Source organism: Alligator mississippiensis, chromosome 7, assembly GCF_030867095.1.
Source record: "Alligator mississippiensis isolate rAllMis1 chromosome 7, rAllMis1, whole genome shotgun sequence".
Lineage (NCBI taxonomy): Eukaryota > Metazoa > Chordata > Crocodylia > Alligatoridae > Alligator > Alligator mississippiensis.
This window is the reverse complement of record NC_081830.1, coordinates 84,258,590-84,278,668: the sequence shown is the minus strand read 5'-3', so window position 1 is coordinate 84,278,668 and position 20,079 is coordinate 84,258,590. Positions and strand designations below refer to the sequence as shown.

The 20,079-nt window shown below is 46.5% G+C and overlaps 1 protein-coding gene and 1 long non-coding RNA gene across 3 annotated transcripts in view; one reads left to right on the top strand and one right to left on the bottom strand.

Moving 5' to 3' along the window:
- LOC102562941 (cytochrome P450 2J6) overlaps nucleotides 1-13,297 on the bottom strand; it is a 39,741-nt gene extending 26,444 nt beyond the window's left edge. For both annotated transcript variants that reach the window (XM_019496272.2, XM_059731227.1), the window contains exons 1-6: nucleotides 13,016-13,297; nucleotides 10,727-10,889; nucleotides 7,996-8,136; nucleotides 6,761-6,921; nucleotides 1,489-1,665; nucleotides 240-381 (exon numbers count right to left, since the gene is read on the bottom strand). In XM_019496272.2, coding sequence (XP_019351817.1) covers nucleotides 240-381; nucleotides 1,489-1,665; nucleotides 6,761-6,921; nucleotides 7,996-8,136; nucleotides 10,727-10,889; nucleotides 13,016-13,186 — 955 coding nt within the window. In that variant the 5' untranslated portion in view covers nucleotides 13,187-13,297. The remainder of the gene's footprint in view (nucleotides 1-239; nucleotides 382-1,488; nucleotides 1,666-6,760; nucleotides 6,922-7,995; nucleotides 8,137-10,726; nucleotides 10,890-13,015) is intronic.
- The window catches only part of LOC132251452 (uncharacterized), a 157,774-nt gene that overhangs the window by 137,053 nt on the left and 642 nt on the right, over nucleotides 1-20,079 (top strand). Inside the window, exon 2 of the long non-coding RNA XR_009463550.1 lies at nucleotides 3,576-3,717. This is a non-coding gene — a long non-coding RNA (uncharacterized LOC132251452). The remainder of the gene's footprint in view (nucleotides 1-3,575; nucleotides 3,718-20,079) is intronic.

Here is a 20,079-nt window from a genome sequence, read left to right as displayed (position 1 = left end):
GCTTCCTGGGATCCCATCCTTCTGTAGGGCTGTACACAGACGAGCTCTCAATAAATAATTAAACTTATTCCCAGGAATTGACATTTCTGAATCAGAAGACCACCTTGGGCTGCGGCTCATCTGGGTCAGCAGCGACTGCAAAGCTATCTGAGACCTTGTTTCATGTTTTAAAAGGATGCAGAAGGACCTCCCTTTCTACACAAATACTACCCATGGCTTGTTCCTAGACCCCATCTCACCTTGGATATCAGGGTAAACCAGCATATATAGCAGTGCCCAACGCAGGGTGGTGGTTGTAGTTTCTATACCTGCCACAAAGAGATCAAAAATAGACTGAACCAAGTTGTCTTCCTCATATGTTGACTTGGGGTCTTCTTTAGCCTGTGGATGATAATCAGAACAATGGTGTTTGAGCACAAGAGGCAGGGCTGTGTAACAGCATGGCTTCATTGCTGGAGTGTGCACTACATTCCCATTCCAAAACAAAAATCCCCTCTACAAAAATCAGGACACAAAGCTTCTTGAAGATTTTCTCTAGCAAATATGGAATGCTTGCACTACTCTTCTTCATGTGATCTCATATTTTGTACTTCTGAAACTGTAAAATTGGTAAAACTATTTCCTATCTAACCTGCCTTAAAATGCTACAGTAGCACTCACCCCTCGTCATAGATCACCATGTGCCTATCATCATGCACATAGCCAATCTCTTTCTACACCTCTTTGTGTTATTATCTTGTTCTCCTGACCCAGCAGTGGCCCAGCAATGTCCATTTGTTTGTTTTTATATTTCATCAGTCAAGTCATTCCAGCTCAGAGATCCCAGTGGTGTAACAGGACCTCGTAGGAGGTACATTCCTTGTATAGATATTCAGTTTCTCCTGGGAGAGTTGCTTATTTCCCAGGAGAAACAAGAAGTGTACAGATGTTCAGGCTTTTTCTTCCCAAGTAAAAATGGCTGCTCCACTAGAAACATAACCTGAGAACAACCAGGGTTAAATCACTTCTGGGAGAGTATCTCCTGGAGAGAAAATGTCTGTACATGCTATGGCTTCTCTCAGAAGAGAATATAGCCCTCCACGTGCATCCCAGAACCCTCCTCTCCCCTTCCAGTTGACAGTGTGTCGCTTGCTGGATTCTGCTGCTCCAGCAGGGTATAGAACATGCCCTCATCACAATCCCCATTTCGTGCTGCAGGGAAACACAGGCTGACCATGGGCAGTCTGATTCAGCCAACTAGTACTGTCCTACGCAGTTCTGCAGTCTGTTGCCAGGCAGACCAATGGAGCCTGCAGATGTGTGCACAGGGCTCTGGCTGCTGCATAGTGTGAGCAGTGCAAGCTCTCCCCTCTTCAGGGACTCAGCATTCAAATGTCTATACACATGGCTCTGGGTAAGTTTCTCTATCAGGAGAACAAACCTGTGAGAATTCTCCCAGATTATTTATGTGTGTACGTAGCCGTAGCCACATACTGCGCACATACTCACTTTGGCCGTCTGAGCCAGGTAGAAGTCAATGAAATTCTCAGGTTCATCTGTTCTGTCACACTTCTCACAGCTTCTGATCTCCTCTCTTATTATAGAACGCACAACTGCAATGCCTTGGACTGTCTTCTTGTGGGGTCCAGGGATGTAGTCCATAAGCCAGGGAACATACTCATGCAGCTGTAGAAGAGACACATGATAAAATGATAAAGAGTTTGAAAGATAAGTCATATGAGGAAAGGCTGAAGGAGCTAGACGTGTTCAGCCTGCTGAAAAGGTGCATAAGAGGGGATACGATGACAGTCTTCAAGTATCTAAAGGGCTGCCATAAAGAGGAGAGAAAGCACCTTTTCTCTCCTGCTGCAGAATGCAGACCAGTGGTTTGACCTTGCAGCAAAGCATGTTTAGACTGGATATGCAAAAAAACTTCTTCACTGTTAGAACAATGAGGCAGTTAAATAGACTGCCTAGGAAAGCTGTGGACTCTCCACCTTTGGAGGTGTTCAATAAAAGGTTGGGCAGGCATTGGTCAGGGATGATCTAGGCATAGCTATCCCTATATTCTACTATGGGTATTTCACATGCTTCTGGGATTTCCTGGTTGCTGCATGAGGCATGACTGGGGTGTGGTAAGATTCCTGCTGGGACTTAAATCCAGAGTTCCTGGTTAGAGGGTCTTACTACCTCTACTCAGAGTTAGACCGATCACATTTGGGGTCAAGAAAGAATTTTACTCCATGCTCAGATTGGTATGGAATGGGGGTTTTGTCCTCTGTGGTAGGGGCATGACATGAAGTCTCAAGAACAAATACCAGTCTTTGCAGCAGCAGGACATTGGCTGCTATGGTTCCCCTGCCTTACTTGTGGCGGGTCAGTTTTTTATGGCCTGTGGTTTTGTTTGGGGTTGACTGTGTAGTTTTGCTAAGAGATTAGACAATGGATTTGTACAAGATGGTTTGGGTAGGGTTAATCCTGCCTCAGCCACAGCATTGGACTAGATGCCCTCTGGAGGTCGCTTCAAGCCCAACTTCTCTATGATTCTCTGATTTTATGGTGGTGCCACAAGTTATTTGACATTGTCAAGGGGATTACCAATGCCAAAACAGGCAGGTTGATGGTGGACTCAGTGATTTAAGCACTCCAGCAAGTGCATTTTCAGTACCTTATGGAAGAATAATGTTGGAAAGAAGTAATTTATGGAACAGCAATCCAGGGGCATATGGTTTTGATCCCGAAGTGTAAAACTGAAACATCAGAGAATTGTAGAATATTACTTTAGTATTAATTACCCATAGATCTAAAGCCTTTCTTATTCCCATTCCTCTGTGTGGCAATATTATGTCCTTTTTGTGGCCAGTGTTCATGCTGTTGACTTTTCAGATGAGATGCATGGAAAATAGAATGGGAAGCAACACTTCGTGAATTCTGTCGTAAGGTAGATGTGACATGTTTGGTGTTACTGTTACCCTGTGTTCATCTGTAGCCCTGTTCCTTCCTAGGCTGAATTCATAAATATAGGGTCGGAAGGGACCTTGCAGATCTTCTAGTCCGACCCCCTGCCCTGGCAGGAGAGAAAACTGGGCTCAAATGACCCCAGCCAGATAATCATCAAGCCTCCTCTTAAAGACCCCCAGGGTAGGAGCCAGCACCACTTCCCTTGGAAGTTGGTTCCAGATCCTAGCTGCCAAAATTAAATACTTAATTTGCTCACATCTAGATATTGCAGACTCCCTTCTGAGTGGCTGCTGCATTTTGACATAAAAAGAAAAGGGATAGATTTTTTAATTAGTGAGGTCTTTCTTTGGCTGGTACCCACCAGAGATACATCGTTACTCCATCTGTATCTTAAAAAGAAGGGGGAAAAAGAGAGCGGTGCTCAGCACACAAACTCTCCCTCTTTCCTTCCTGCATTAACAAGACAATGTCATTTATAAATATACATGACCATCAGCCATGCCTTCAGCTTGCCAGCGTCATGTCTTCCAACTCTGTCATCTCAACAGGCATTTTTTTTAGGTAAAAGTCTTCAGACAGGTTACAGTGCTACTCAATCGCAGTCCTAACTCACATTCTCCATCTCCCTCCTACAGACCAAGGATAACCCCACATCTACGTTTAAAGAGACCAACATGATCCAAGTGATTGCTGACCTCTTCATAGCAGGTTCAGACACCACCACAATCTCTTTATTGTGGTCTATCCTCTACATGATGGCACACCCAGAAATACAAGGTGAGAGGGACATGCAGCTGCACTTATTCCAGTAACTGAAGTCAGAGGAATCCAACAAAATGTGGGCAACTTCACCAACTATATAAACTATCAAACTTTTATTGAGTGAGCCCAGATCTTAACTTGCAGCTAGTGACCTGCAAAACTAGAGCTTGTCCATGGTCTCAGTAATGACACATTTAAGTATAAGGCATGGCACTTCATTCCTGTGAATTTCTAGTGAATTTCTGTGCATAAAATATCGGTAACAGGTGCTACATTTTCCTTAGCAGTAAGAAGTAGACATGGGCTAGGTGCTCCCAGACCCATCTGCTGAAATACAGATAAAAGTTTTCAGAGCCACTTCTCATATTCTTAAACACAAACACTATAATCAGAAAATACTGTACCTGACCCTGTACAAAACTAGCTGAAGTATCTCTGAAAAGCACAGCCCTGAGTTGTGCACAGACTTTCCTTGTTAGGAAGCCAAACATATCACATCTACATAATGAACAGCACATAGTTGATGATCTGTAAATATGTAATCCACTTACATAGCTTCCCTACTGCTTCTTTATTTTAATAAACTTATTCAAAGTATTTCATTTTCATCATTACATTATCTCTGTCCCCTGATAACTGACATGTAACATCCAGTGTCATCTCTTTACTTGTTATTCTTTCCCCCTATATAGATTCCACAATGTCTTTCCTGCTATGAGAATCATCCCAGCCATTTCAGTTACACACTAGCTCAAAAGTCCAAGTTTCACTTGCACAGGTGACAAACATTTTCCCCCCTCCTGCTCCCCGACCCCAATAAACATATTTAATATAAATGTCAATCCTGCTGTAGCAGCAAAGCAAGGAGACCCTCTAAACCTGTTCTCAACACCTCAGTCTTCTGTGAGCTTGTGAGTAGCCACCAGAGCAACCTCAAAGTGTTGTCACTGGCATCTCTCTGGCTGTGGAGTGTGCGAGCAGCAGCAGGTGGGCAGGGCCCGCTTTGGAACCTGGTTGCTGGGACATGCTATCACCATGGTATAGACCAGGTGTGGGCAATTTTTTCAGGTGGAGGGCTGCTTAACAAGTTTTGGCAAGGCCTCGAGGGCCTCAAGGGTAGCCCTGCCCCCTGGCAGGTGCCCCACCCCCTGTTTACCATCTTGTAACCAGAAGTCCTGCCCCCTAACCCCTGACCTTTGCCTCTGGGAGTTTCTCCCCTTGCCCAGGAAGTACTCCTTTTGGGGCGGGGGGCAGTTTGCTTGTATACTGTGTGTGGAGGGGTGGGGGGGGGTGTGGTTGAGGGAATATGTGGCTGGGGGGATGTGTGGGGTGTGGGTATGGTGCAGGTGCGGTGTATGGAGGCATAGGAAGGGTGTGCATGTGGGAGGTGGGGTATGTGTGGAAGTGGGATATGTGTGGGTATGGCTGAGGTGTGGGGTGTGTGGGACTTCTCTGTGTGCGGGTATGGTGCAGGTGAGGTCTGCTAGGGGTATCACAAGGTGTATGGGGTGTGTGGAACTGCTGGATGTGTGTGGGTATAATGAGGGGGTTTGGATGCATGTGTGGTGAGGTGTAGGTTTGTGTGTGGGATGTGGGTATAGGTGTGGGTGTGGTATGTGTAGGGGGTGTGAGGGTGTCTATGTGTGTGTGTGGGGTGAGGTATGGTGGGGGTCAGGAGGAGATGCTGGACGCTAGGGGAGCCCAGCACTTCCCTGGGCAGGGGCAGCAGCAGGAGCCTTGCTCAGAAGCTGTGCCTGCTTTGCGGAGGCTGGGAGTGCAGCACCCTCTGCCTCGGGCGGGACTCAGCCCCAGGCAGAGCGTAGCAGGGGCAGCTGCAGGTGGGGCTGGATACAGCTAATTGGTGGGTGCTGCCTGCGGGCCGGATCCAATTAGCTGGCAAGCTGGATTCGGCCTGTGGGCCATATTTTGCCCACCCAGATATAGACATACCTTCAGCCACTATATAGATCCTCTCCTGATTCCACGGCATAACTGTTTACTCCCACCACCTTCCGACATCCACCAGAAGGAACAGCCAGTAACAGGGAGATCATTTCAGGATCTACATACCTAAAGCCCCGTCATCCTAAAATATACTCAACACTGGAATTGTCACAATACCCCAAACCCACTGTTTTAAAGGATAAACATTATTAATATACAATACCTAAGCAAAGACCATCAAAGCACAGGATCCAGAGAATCACAGAGAATCACAGAGGGTTGGAAGGGGCCTCCAGAGGTCTGGTCCAAGCTCCTGCCCAAGGGGCTCAGACACAGACAGTTCATGGTTGATTATAACCACAGCCGGAGGTGAGAAGGAGCTCATCTGCAGCCCTGCAGAGCCAGCAGGCCTCCCTGGGGCGGGCACCTCTGGGCCGGTGCTACCTTCTGTTACTTCCCGTTGTGGTTCTTTTGACTTGAAGGGCGTGTTTGTTGCGAGGAATGGGAAGATTTTGTGCATTTATGGGGACAGTCACAGCCCCGTTGTGGAAGATGGCAGTGTGGGCTTGGAAGGGACATCAGGTAGAGGTGGGAGGGGGCTTTCCCACTTGAAAGGCAGGGAGTGCGAGTGGGTGGGCAGAGGGGGCAGGGTGGGAAGAGGGTTTCTGTCTGTACAGGACCCAAATGTAAACGGGGACTGGGAAGCACTGTTGGACGGGGTGGGGGGGGGGACACTGGTTTGTGAAAGGCAGGGAAGTGGGGCTGGGGGTGGTCTTTAAGGTTCTGGGGCAGGGGTGGTTTGGGGAGTCTGTTTTGTTTTATCCTATTATTTTTGTTTTTTGTCTGGTTTTGTGAATTGCTTTGTCTAAGCAGCCCTGAATCTTCTTTGGGGATAAAAAAATCTAATAATCAAACAGACAAACATCCTGCTTCTGCTGTGAACTGTTACCACTGTCAAAGTGATGCTCACACCCTCAGGCCCAGAAGGCTCCATTATGTATTTTAGTACTTCTGGCTACTGTAGTGGGGTCCCTTAAATTATAACACTCACAGCCCAACCTCTCAGCAACATTCACTATCCATTCTAAGAAAGTAAAACAGATGTTTTCCTTACGAAATAAAAGGAACTGTTCCCATATGCAATAATGTCAGCAATAATTTCAATTAGCTTGTGGAAGTGTTTATCCTCTAGGGAGAAGCGATGTCCAAAAGCCACAGCACAGATCACGTTTGCGACAGTATAGCCAAGGACCAGAGAAGGGTCCAGAGATCTTCCTGCAAACACAGTGATTAGCATTTACTATTAATGCGTTTTCTTACTACCCCTCCCTCTAGCGGGGCAGGAGAGATTAAACACTGTGGCAATGTCCCTCTATGCCACTGGGGTCTTGGAGGGAAACTACAAATCACTGACAAAAAAAACCCCCAAACCCCCAAATTTCAGTCAGCTGAAGGGCAGCTTGCTCAGTGAGGAGAAGCAGCAGCAATAGTAACACTGCTTTTCCAGTCTCTGCATCAGTACATCTTATGTTTGAGAATTTAGAGAAGAAAATCCTAACCCTAGGGAGGTAGCTGTGGTCTTGTCTTCAGCAGCTGTGAATACCCTAACCATTAAGGCAACCCATCTCTTTTTTCCCTGGTTACGACCCATCTACCACAACAACTAAACAGTTGTTCAGTACAGTACACCAGGGCTGGGGGTGCTGGCATGCGACCCCCAGGCATTGTACCCTGAGGGCCACAGGCTGTGGGGACAGGTGCCTGAGATTCCCCCTCCCACGCCACTGTGGAGGCAGCGTTGGTGACACATGGCCCCATCAGGCCCTCCCCACCACACAGCAGTGGGAGAGGCAGCTGCCGGGACCCGTAGACAGCACGTTAGCTGTCTGCAAGCTGCACGTGGCCCACGGGCTGCCCCTTGGCCAGCCCTGCCATGCACAATCATCCAGTCCAAACAACCTTCCCTCTCTCCCTAAAGGAGATTCTAGCATATATCTGAACTTGGTTGCAAAGGCGGGGGGGCAGGAACACTGTCCTTCAAGCTGTGCAGTAGTCTGGTAGTAGAGAATTCACTAAATTTTCTAGGACCTCCAAACCCTGAGGTTTTCTGTGTAGCTCTTCTGAAAGAAAATCCTCAACAAGGTATTAAAATACTGGCTCTAGAGTATTAAGATGCAATGCTCAGCTCTGCCCATTGTCTTGCATTTCATTCCATGTAATCTATGAAAAACCCCAGAACTCAGGATGGTCCATTGTGGAGCAGGAGGCAGTGCCGCTCTCACTGTGCCACAGCCTGGTTCACATGGTGGGAACACGGGGGAATCAAAAAGCACCTTAGCAGGGACGAACCTTTCATATTGTCCAAGTGCTCCACCAAGTGGCTGGCCTCCTCCTGTATTCGGTGCTCCTTCCCCGTTCCTAGTTTTCGCAGGATCATGAAGCAAAAGCGTCTCTGCTGCTTCCAGACGTGACCATTAGAGAACATAATACCTGTGGTCATGGAGAATAACATACATGCCATGCTGATACTTTTGTAAAAACTAAAGCATGCACACAAACGAGGGTTACACCTACAATACATTTTGTCTGTCATGAAAAAAAAGTCTACAAAGGTGGGGCTACAATGATTTCTTTTAACTGCCATCTTTCTTTGGAACTGAAAAGACATAAATTAAAATCACCCCAGAGAAATCCCCCATTAAGAAAGTTCCATGTCTTTAGAGCAGGGGTCTAAAATCTCAGGGCACTTGGGGCTACTTGTTGTATAGTAGCCTGGTTTTCTGACTGCACTGCCTCCACAGTCTGTGGGACTGTGGAATGACCTAGGGCAGGAGCTGGTAGTCACAGGGAGCACAGCCCCCCGGCACCCGACTTGCTACAGATCACAAGTACAAAGCAGAGGGGCAACTAGCACTTTTGGTGCCTTGGGCAGAGATGTTGTCAAGTATTGCAGAGCAGGGGTGCCAAGTGCCAGCGGATGCTGCTGGTACCCTGCTCTACAGGATGCAAGTTCCCATCCAAGGGGCGAGGAAGGCTGCGCTGAGCAGCCAGGGGAAGTTTGCGTGGGGAGTTCTCAAAGCTGATCACGAGTCGCGGCGCTGGGCTCCTGCAGGAGGAGCTCTTGGCACACGGAGGCACCTCCATTGCTGTGAGCTGCAGAGCTGGACTGGCAGGTTCAGGGCTGGGAGAGCTCCACCCCAGAGCCAGCAGCAACCCCCTTGCTGCCTCCTGCACTGCAACCTCTCTGCACCCAGGGTCTGAGCAAAGAGGCAAGTCCCAGGGCAGCAGGTGGGAAAGGTGATTAAATAAAATGGATTATATTGAGCTACTGGGAAAATTATTTGTTACTATATTCATTTTAAACATCATCTTTATTGTAAGTATTAGATGAGTTTGCATATTTATGTGATTCATGGATATTATAAAATGAAATGAGTGGTTTTAAAATATTTTAAAAATTTTAGTACAACTGATTTTTTAAACAAATACTCTAGGAATCAAAATAAAATTATAGAACTCATTTAGAAAACAGTTACACTTAGTTTAGGATTTTCCCAGCAGTTAGAATCATAGAAAATGAGGGTTGGAAGGGACCTCAGGAGATTATGTACTCCAACCCCCTGCTCAAAGCAGGACCAGCCCCAACTACATCATCCCAGCCAAGGCTTTGTCGAGTCAGGTCTTCAAAACCTCCAAGGATGGAGACTCCACCACCTCCCTGGGTAACCTGTTCCAGTGTTTTACTACCCTTCTAATGAGGAAGTTTTTCCTAGTATCTAACCTCCCCAGGGCTGAATAGAGGGGAAGAATCACTTCTCTTGACCCACTGGCAACACTCCTACCAATGCAGCCCAGGATGCCGTCAGCCTTCTTGGCAACAAGGGCACACTGCTGGCTCCTGTTCAGCTTCTTGTCCACTGTCACCCCCAGGTCCTTTTCTGCAGAGCTGCTGCCCAGCCCGTCACCCCCATCCTGCACCGGTGCAGGGGATTGTTCCCTCCTAAGTGCAGGACTTTGCACTTGTCCTTGTTGAACCTTTTGGACCAATCCTCTAATTTCTCTAGGTCACTCTGAATCCTAGCCCTACCCTCCAGCATATTTACTACTCCCCACAGCTTGGTGTCATCTTCAGCCTTGCTGAGGATGCACTCCATCCCATCTTCCAGGTCGGTGATGGAGATTTTGAACAAAATTGGCCCCAGAACCCATCCCTGGGGCACTCCAGTTAATATAGGCATCCAACTAGACATCAAGCCATTAATTACCACCCTTTGAGCCTGATGATCCAATTACTTTTCTATCCACCTTACAGTCCATTCATCCAACCCATACTTCCCTAGCTCACTTGAGAGGATGTAGAATAACCCTCACGTTGTGCTTGTTTGAATATTATTATTTGTTTTTCCAGGAGCATTCTACAGCTCTAATACAGGAAACTAGTACAGGAGTCAAATAAAACAATTAGGAGGGCAGTGAGGAGCAAGACAGTAATAGGAAATATTTGACAGGTCCCTCTTTTAGGGAAGCAGAGGGCAAATAAAGTCAACATATTGAACTGGAAGGACCTCCTGGATCCTACAGTCCATTCCTGTGCTATTACAGGAATAAAAACTTTCTGTTCCTAAGATGATTACTGTTTCCTGCACCATTTCCTTCACTAGCATTTGTCCCATTTTTCACTGAAATTGTACAAATTTTAAGACAATGATTCTCAACCAGAGAGCCAGGGCATCCTGAGGTACTGTGAGCTCCTTTGAAGGGTATTGCAGGTAGAGTGAGGAGATAAGCAGATAAGGGCAGGCTCAGGTTCTCCCTGCCAGGCCTCTCCCCACACCTACTGCCTGGCCCCTCTGCAAAGAGGGAAACACTGTAATAAAGACATTTCATTTTGAAATGGGGGTGCTGCTTAATCCACAGAAGTTATGGAGGGGTCTTGAGTCTAATGAAGGAGCCCTTGAGCCTAATGAAGGAGCCCTTGAGCTTAAAATGATTGGGACACATTAGTTCAGCCTATAGGGCTGGAAAACAGCAAAGGCAATTTCAGCCATTCCACATACTTCCTATGGAACACAAATGTTACCGTTTCCATTCGTCAACACATCAAAGGCAGCAGTCTTAGGCCGTGCAGAAACATCCTCCGCGTGGGTGGTCAGACCATCCTTCACTGCTTGGAATCCTTGCAGCACGACCACAGGGACATTCGCCAACCACAAAGTGAAGATGTGGCCATGAGTTTTTGCCATCTGTAGAAAAGGCCAGTGCCAGGAAAGCCTAGGTAAAAACCATTGCACCACACAACCAAATGCTGGACCTACTTCCTACCCAGGGCAAGATGTCTCAGAGGTTGAGTCCTCACTTTATCCTCACCTGGGTTCTTGCATCATGTCAGCTTCTTTGAAACCAACTTCCTACAATAAGCCTCCATTTGTACCCGCACAAGATCAGCATCATCCTGAAACTCCATTGGGCCCATTATGGGCCATGAAAATGGTGTTTTACCTGAGCCACCTGCTGTTTCCCTCTTTGATTGCTCAAGGCATCTGAGCTGGAGTATCCCTGTGCACTCTGAGTGGGACAACTGAACAGATGGAGAGGAGCGGTACCCTTTAACAACCTCATAAAGAAGTAGGATATTGGCTGTGGTGGGTTCACGTGTTATTTCTTGCATTTTGTCAGGATTGACGGCAGTTTTATGAAAAGTTTAGATTACGGATTGTATAGCATGGTTTGGAGAGAGATAATCCAGGGGTTGTACTAAACGACCTCTGGAGGTCCAGGCCTACTTCTCTACGATTTCTATAATTTTTTTTTTACCTCCTCCCTCCTAGTTCACTGACAGTAAACTCCCCCACAGAGAAACACAGTATGAAAGGGAAATTAATAAAGATAGGACCAAGGACAGCCCCTTTCCCTTGAGGCAGATGTCAGGGAGCAAGTAAACATGTGAGTCAGAACATGCATTTCTGTGTGAGTTCACATTCCCCAGTGCCTTTGAGGCTGAATTTTCAACCTGTGATTGTCACACACATTATGGAAGGCCGGGGAGACTTCAGCAATGAAAGGCAGACTGAAAAGCATTATTAAAAACATGTTTATTTTCTTGTTGCTGCCCTCTTAGATTTTGGGGCCCTGTTTCAGGATTTTTGAACTCTTGCAATTAGCAAAAGCATTTGAAAGGGTGGGGTAGGGGTAGAAACATCACAGGAGTCCAGGAGGAACATGGTGGGACAGAGGGGCAGGGGATGGGAGGTGGAAGAACAGGGTACATGGGATAGGAAGGAACAAGGCAAAGACACAGAGAGTCAGGCCTAACAAAGACTATTGTCCCATCTGTGTGTTGAACTTTAATTGCTTAATATTTTCATAGCAGTGAATCTTAACCAGAGTGCCACAAGATCCTTTGAAGGGCGCCACAGGAAATCAAAGGAGATAAGAAAGGTATGAGGATAAGCAGATAAGGGCAGGCTCAGGTGCTCCATGCCCACCACTCTCTGCCCCTAAGAAATTAGTTTTCAAAAGGGGGTGCTGTTCGATTCAGAGAAGTTATAGAGGGGGCCTCAATTTGGGTGAGGGGTGCCTTGAGTCTAAAAAGGCTGAGAACCACTGTTTTATAGTCATAAATCTTAAAGGTCAAAATTATCACACGTGCTGGTTACCTTGATTTCACAGGAGTTCAGTGCTCATTCAGGCATCTGAACACAAGGCTGAATGATTACAGAAGCTCAGCGCACTGTCTGCTCTTTTAATAATCTGGATCTGTCTGTGGGTCCCCTCCATTCTCCTGCACTGTCCACCACATTCATTTTAACCTAGTTTCACTTTCTTCTACCCAAGACTTTGTGCAGCTCACAGAAGGTTGCTGTTGGAGCTAGGCTCCCTCTTTTGTAGACTGTACACAAGCAACCAGTTTAAATTATAGAATAACTGGTGACAGATGAACAGATTAGGTGTTTCACTCTTCCCACATTGCAAGCACATGCACATATAGTCCTGAGCATTCTTTTAGTGGGAAATACCACAAAGCAGCAGTATGTCAAGGTCAAATCCAATATACTTGAAAAACTCCACAGAATGAAAGTTGCTCTTTAAAAATTTATTCCTGTTTTTCCTCTTCAGGAGATGGAAATGCTTCCTTCAGTATAGTTTCATTCTTAGTCATCTCAGATGTCACCATACTGTTTAATATTAAATAGTTTGAAATAATCCACATTTAAAAATAAGAGATTTCATCATCCTGCTTGACTCCCACATCCACAAATTTTGGAATAAACTTTCTTGGAAATGCAGAAGTATCTAAGGCTACCAAAAATCACAATAGTTGTCTTGGTGAGCTTCTTAGTTCATTCATTAATAGTCTGCAAATACATACCTTTTTGAGGGTCTCATGATGAATTCTGAAGTTCATCTGAAAAAGGTTTCCTAAGACTGGGAACGGGACTGGTCCTGGAGGAAGTCGCCTGCGAGCCCACAGCACCTTCAGAAACTGCACAGACACAAGAGCTACAATGAGGGTGACAAGGACCTCACTTACTAACAGCATTTTACTTCAGCTTTACAAGGTGACTCTGTCTGCTGCAAATGCATGGACTGGATCTTGCTGTGTTAAGGTCTTTCCAGAAAGTAGATTTTATAAACACTCTCTCAACTCCCTCCCCTCCCACGGCCTCACACCACTACTGCTCCCAGTGGGAGGATCGTATACATCACATGCACTGTGATGTAACAATGTCTCCATTGTCATCAGGGACAGATCTGTTTGAAGCCAAAGCTGTTACTTAGCATGTAAGCTGCATTAAATGCTTCTTAGCATAGCAATGGATGATTTGTCAGAGAGAAAACAGAGATTAAAGAGAAGCAGATAAACTTGCAGCTGGAGCTGGCTGGAAGAGTAGATCCCATGGGCAAGGGAAACATCTCCTTTGGTTTGTTTCTCCTGGGCATTGGGACACAGAGCTCCAGGCACGTTCTTGGTAAACAAGCAGGTGGGGGCCACACGAATAGGCCCAACATCACCAATTTCACATCCCAATGGAAACAACCTGGCAAGGTCCCAAATACTGGCTAGCCCCTTTGGCCAAGAACTGCCTCCCTTGCTACATTCTCTTTTCCCAGCTCTCTGTTGGCCAATGCTCAAAGGGAGGCCAAAGGAAACGGTACAAAGACACACTCAAAGTTGCCCTCAAGCACAGAGGCATCGACACCAGCAGCTGGGATGAACAAGAAAAAAACAGTGACATTTAGGCACAGTGTATTGCAAAGTTTTTGCCCAGGGAAGATTTGTGTCTCTCTGAAAAGAAAATTTCCAGGTTTCTGTTACATTAGCTGTGGCTCAGGACACTGCTCAGCTTGGACAGGTAGGAGGCTTATAGGAAAGAGCCTGACAAGTCACAGAATCATAGAAAATGAAGGTTGGAAGGGACCTCAGGAGGTTACATCTAATCCAATCCTCTGCTCAAAGCAGGACCATCCTCAACTACATCATCCCAGCCAAGGCTTTTTCTAGCGGGGTCCTAAAAACTAGGGCTGTGCAAAGCTTCAATCCCTGATTTGATTTGGTGGAGATTCAGCCCAATTCGGTGACCGAATCTCCAAATCTGAATCTAATCAGAGGATCCTTTAATGTCTCCGAATTGAAGCAGAACCCTCCGAATCAATTCGAAGAGATTCGGAAAGATTTGGACCTAGGCACAGGTTTAAATGTTTTTTCTATGTACCTCGAGATACCAGGCAGCTCATGAATGTTGCAATGCTGGGGCGAACAGAGCATCCCACAGAAGTGTGTGGGCTCCCCAGCATGATTGGCAGCAGACCCAGAAGCGGACTACAAGTACTTCTGGTCCACTTCCGAGTCCACCAGAGAGCATGCTGGAGGGCCCCCCGCACTCCTATGGGACACTCCATGTGCCCCAGCACTGCAGCATTCACGAGCCACGCCTGGTACCTCGAGGTATGTAGAAAAAACATTTAAAGCTGTGTCTATGTCCAAATCGCTGATTCTCCAAATCAGCATTGAATCTTCAGATTCGGATTCAGCTGACTCAAATCAGGGACAATGATCCGAATCAACTAATCAAATCACTGTCCCCGATTTGGGCTGAATCTGAATCCGTATCGAATAGGGCCCACTTCACACACCCCTACTAAAAACCTCCAAGAACAGAGATTCTGCAACCTCTCTGCGTAGCCTGTTCCAGTGTACTTATGTACCTCACTTGGACAGCATAAACTCAAGATGAGCGCTCCCTCTGGCATAGCGTGCAAGGAGTGGCTCAGGGCTAAATACCTCCTGAAATGAGACAACTGCAATACTACAGATGCAGAGATTCAATTAGGAGCAGCAGAGTTCTTTAGCTAAAAAGGAAGGGAGAACAGATTTGCAATGAAGGAAGTCATCATGGCCTGGGGATTTCCCCTGGTGATTGCAGCATAACAAGAAGGGAGAAGGCAGATGTTGAGGATAACTGAGAGCTGGGTTTTGGCAGGGTAGAGCTTCCAGTAAGAGAAGGAAGGAAATGGGTGAAGTAACTATGCTGATGGGGAAAAGGGATGAGAGGGCAGCGAGGAGAGGCCTGAGTGCAGATGAAAAACCCTCATAAGGATGTACTGAAAGTCATGGAGGATCAAGAATACCCTGGCTGATGGACAATGCTGAAAGCCCAGATGATGGGCAGACAGGAGGAGCTCAACAAGAGAGATACAAGAGAGAACAATGCTTGGCCAGACCCTGAATAGTGACAGGGACACTTGAGCACCTGGTCTGCAAGTTGAATAAAGAGGGGAAGGCAAGGAAACATGCAGAGACGAGGCTGGCCAGGTCATGTACCTGGAAGACAAAGTTACTGAGGATGACTCTGGAAGACTGAGAGGAAGATCTGAGAGCCAGGAGGTAAAATTGCAGAAGGCCCATGGGGAGGAGCTAGATCAGGGGTGAGCAAAATGTGGCCCAGGGGCTGGATGCAGCCCACCAGGCCATTCTATCTGGCCCACAGGGCCCTTAAAAATTTAGAAAATTAATATTTATCTGCCCTGGGCTGCATGTGGCCCTCGATGGCTTGCCAAAACTCAGTAAGCAGCCCTCTGCCCAAAATAATTGCCTGCCCCTGAGCTAGATGGACAGATAAAGGCAATGGGGGTGTGGGGAATGAATCAGACACAGGGCTGTTCAAAATAGGACAGAGTGGGAAGGTCTAGGTTGGAGAGCTTAGAAGTATCAGGAATGTGAGAAGAGAAGCCCAGCATGCCCCCCAGGGTCTGAGGCCTCCATAAGTTGGGGCAGCTAGAGGCAGATGAAGGGACCCATATCTCTGAGACCCAAAAGTTGGAAGGAGTGATCTGTGAAGTGGTTGTGGATGGCTGTGATCTTTTAACAGATTCCTGGGCCAGCCAGAGAAAGGAGGCAAACCAAGAAGGGAATGGACACAAAGACTGGAGTGCTGTCCTGAGAGGACCAGATGTGTTGGGAAGGGCTATCATGGGAGCTGGGGAGAGTGAAGCTGAAGGGAGCATGTAGACACAAGGACTAGGTGTGTGGTGGCAGGAAGAGAGGGAGTCAGGGAACAGGTCAAGTAGCAGCTATACGACGTGCATTTGGCATTGGCACAAGCCGAGTGGGAGCAGGTAGGCAGGGTGGGTTCTCATGGGGTGCTCACCGGCACAGCTGGAGGTACGGAGACATGCGCCCGCAGTTCTGTCGTACAAGACTTCAGTGGCAACCACACAGCTCATCCTGCGGCTGTTTGCATCAGAACCCTCCAAGGTGGATTGTCTGCACTATCCACCGGATTATCAGACCTTTCAGGCACACATTTCCATCTGCATCTAATGGGACAGTCAGCCTGTGTACCCACTGCCTACAGCATCTCATGGGGCAAGTTCTCTTCCACTCCTAGGTTCTTTATTTTTCTTCACTTGCTTTTTGGGATCCTCCTTGCCTCCCAGACCTCCCCTACTTACAGTGTGTTCAGAATGGACCTGCACTGCTCACAGGTACTCCACCAGCAGCACTCCCACAATTCCTCTCCAGCCCTTCTTTGCACACCCTCCGGTGCTGCCCAAAACCTTGGTTGCACTATTTAACCTTCTGTTCTCCATTTATCCTTTTTTTTTCTTCAAAATTCATTCAGATGTATTCATAAGAGCACTTAGCAATGGCCACAGCAAGCATGGTTTCTTACCATGTTGCTGGCCAGCTCTCTTAACACAGCCACATTCTGGTGAACACAGGGAAAGACAAGGCCAAGGAAAACTTCCAGCCGCAGCCTGAAGTTCTCCACATCTCCAGCGCACTGTGGCAGAGGCCGGCACTGCTGTGTAGACACCAAAGCAGAACTCAGGGCAGAGAGAGGATTAAGCATATGGGATAAAAAACACACTTTGGCCATGAACCAGAACAAAGGTTTTAGGAATGATCCCCTGATGTGCCTCTGCCCCAGAACATGTGCATCATTCCCCCAGTGCTACTTTTCAGTGCGCAGCTGGGATTGTGCTCATTACATTCACTGATCCCATCGTCAAGGTGCCTGTACCTGAAATCTTCCCTGACTCTCCTAATGTCAAGTAAGTCCCTGCACTTCCCCTGTGCCTCTCCCACAGCTGTAAGAACTGTCCCTCTGGATCCTAGCCCATCTGCCAGGATGACTATTTATGGTGATGATTTTGTACATCCTTTATCTGCGGACGAGACAAGGCAGGAAGCAGAGCAGGCAACTCAGAGGATTTCCCTGACTACAACTTGGACTGCCAGGGCGAGTGTCTGGACCTCAAATGAGGTTCCCTCAGCCCCTAACCCATTTGTAGATACACGGACCATGATTATGTCCTCCGCTTGCCAGCACATGCAACAGCCCAGAATATTGCTCATTGCCAAGGTTTCCTCTGCTAGCTGGATTAAACCAGCATGTGCTACACTCAGACCTTTGTTTTTGCTGGGTGGGAATATCCTTAATCATTTTGTGATGGGTTTATGAGCTGCTTGCACCAGAAATACCGTCAATACAGTGAGGAATTTGGGGATATGATCTTCTGCAAGTTATTTTTATGTACATTGAATGAAGGAACAGGAGTGAATTAATTTCAGTCAGCGGGTATTACCTAGCAAGCTAAAACCTTGAATACAGTTATAACTTCTGCTGGGTAGCAGAAACTGTATTGTCTTTAATACCAGCAGTCATTCTGATGTGTAACATGCCTATAAAAAAGAAAAAGAGGGCACAGAAGAGGTGGTTAGAGATGGGGCTCTTGTATATGAAGAATCAGCAAGCTAATTATTGGCATTATAGTGCATCCAAGTAGCAACCACTATAATTAAGATTACAAAAGAGATACTTACTGAAGAGACTTAATTTCTCTAAAAGCAACACCTCAATGAGTTCACACTGTCCCTCCTTTTCTCCTTGCCTCACAGATTTCAAGGGCGTGCTTGGACTGACAGAGGAACAGATTATGAACACTTGATTAGAGTGGAGGATGTTACAAGCCTGAACAGAGTGGCACGCACACTCGCCCCAGCTTTGTTTGAAGTTAAAAAGGAGAAACACTCCTTTTAGACAGGGACTGGCACAGACATTGGTCTGGCACAGACATTGCATAAACCGCTTTGGCCTAAATAAGTTAAGCCTGATGCTACATTCAACCAGGTTTATCTCAAACCAGTTTCAGCCATTTTGAAACTGGTTTTTGTGCACTGAATGTCTGTTCTGTTACAGGTTTAAACCAGTTTCTGATCACTTAAACTGGTTTGTGTGTAATGTCTGTCCCTAGCCATAGAGTTTCGATTACTTACTATGGTGCAAAACCCAATGTTGATCCTCAGTTCCCTGTCAGTGTTTCCCAGCCTTTTCCAGCCCAAGGCATACTTACATTAATACAAATTTTCCATGGCACACCTGTTAAGGCGTTCTCCATCCTCATACTCATTGTAGCTCATTGCCATGGCAACATTCTGTGGCACACCTGTTCATTTGTGATGGCACACTTTTGTGCTGCGGCACACTGGTTGGGAAACACTGTCCTAAGTGTATGTTTAAAATCCATGGCAATATTTACAAAATATTGTGGGGTATGTGATTATAAAAGGGCTCCCTGTCTATCAGGACATGGTAGGGGATATTATCTTGTCCTCAGGGTATGGGATCCTGGCAATCCACCTTCTCCGAGAACACAATGCAACTCTTGCAGTTCACAAGCCATGGGTATTCTTACTCTAAATCCAACAGGATTACAGGAGATTACTTGACTGTGTTGTTGCAATAATCTTGTAAAAAGCAAACTCTTTCTATTATGCTCCTACAACAAAGAAACCAAAATGGAGATGACGTGTGCTTCTTAATGATCCCAAAGACTGTTTTGGAAACAGAAAATAATAAACACATCTTTCATAGGTACTTCCTGCTGGAAAGCAGAGAGGTGGGCTGACTTCTGTGCCTACTAGGTCTATAGGGACTATCTGAAAACACAACCTGTTAACAAGTAAAATCTCAAATTACAATTAAGTCATTCCTCTGGGAATTGATTCTTCTTCTTTCTGTAGCTTGTATTTATAAATAAAGTGACAGTCTTTTAAAGTGCATCTATTTTATTCCTAACACTACAATAATAAAAAGAAAAATGAATTGTCTTCTTATAGATAGAAAGCATCCAGAATACACTGTGTTCTTCCACCTCTCAGGTTGACTTTCTTGGAGGAGAAACAATACAGGACATAGATGCTGCAGAGGATCCTTCCCAATTAGTAGGAACTGCTCTACATAAGCACCATGTTTCATGACATCCAGGGCTGCTTTTAAACTCTCCAACTTTTCAGACTCTGCTAACTTTGTAGAAAGTAAAGACAGTAGAGGGAATTTTGACATATGCTCCGGGAAGGGTGTGGCTGGGGGGTTAATTAGTAAGCTGCGCTAATTAAAGTGTCTGAGCATCACATGTATCAGCATCCACCGCACTGACAAATGGTGGTGAGGTGCTTTGAACTAAAGCTCAATGAACAAGCTTTAGTTCAAAGCATCCCACTGCCATGGGGGGGATGCCAATACATTTGACACCAGAGTCTGCTGGAGCGCATTTATTTCCATGGATTTCCAGTGCATCAGAGCCAGCTCGCTGCACACGTATAGGAGCACTAGGGGCGTATGTAGACAAAACGAGAGCCCTAAATTGAAGTGGTGGGTTTTAAAAAACACCGCTTCAATTTAGGGCTTATTAAACCCCCATGTCATGCACACACCCCACTGACTTACCTGCCTCTGGCGGGGAGGGGAGGGCAAGCTGCCCAGTGGGCGGAGTGGTCCCGAAGCTGTGGGGGAGGGCTGGTGCTTCCCTCTGCAGCAGTGGTGCCGACTGCCAGCAATCATTATCAGTAAGAGGGAAGGGATGTTATCACTAAAACCACTTCCTCTCTCTGCTTCACTCCAGAGCCATCTCTGAGCCTTGCTCAGT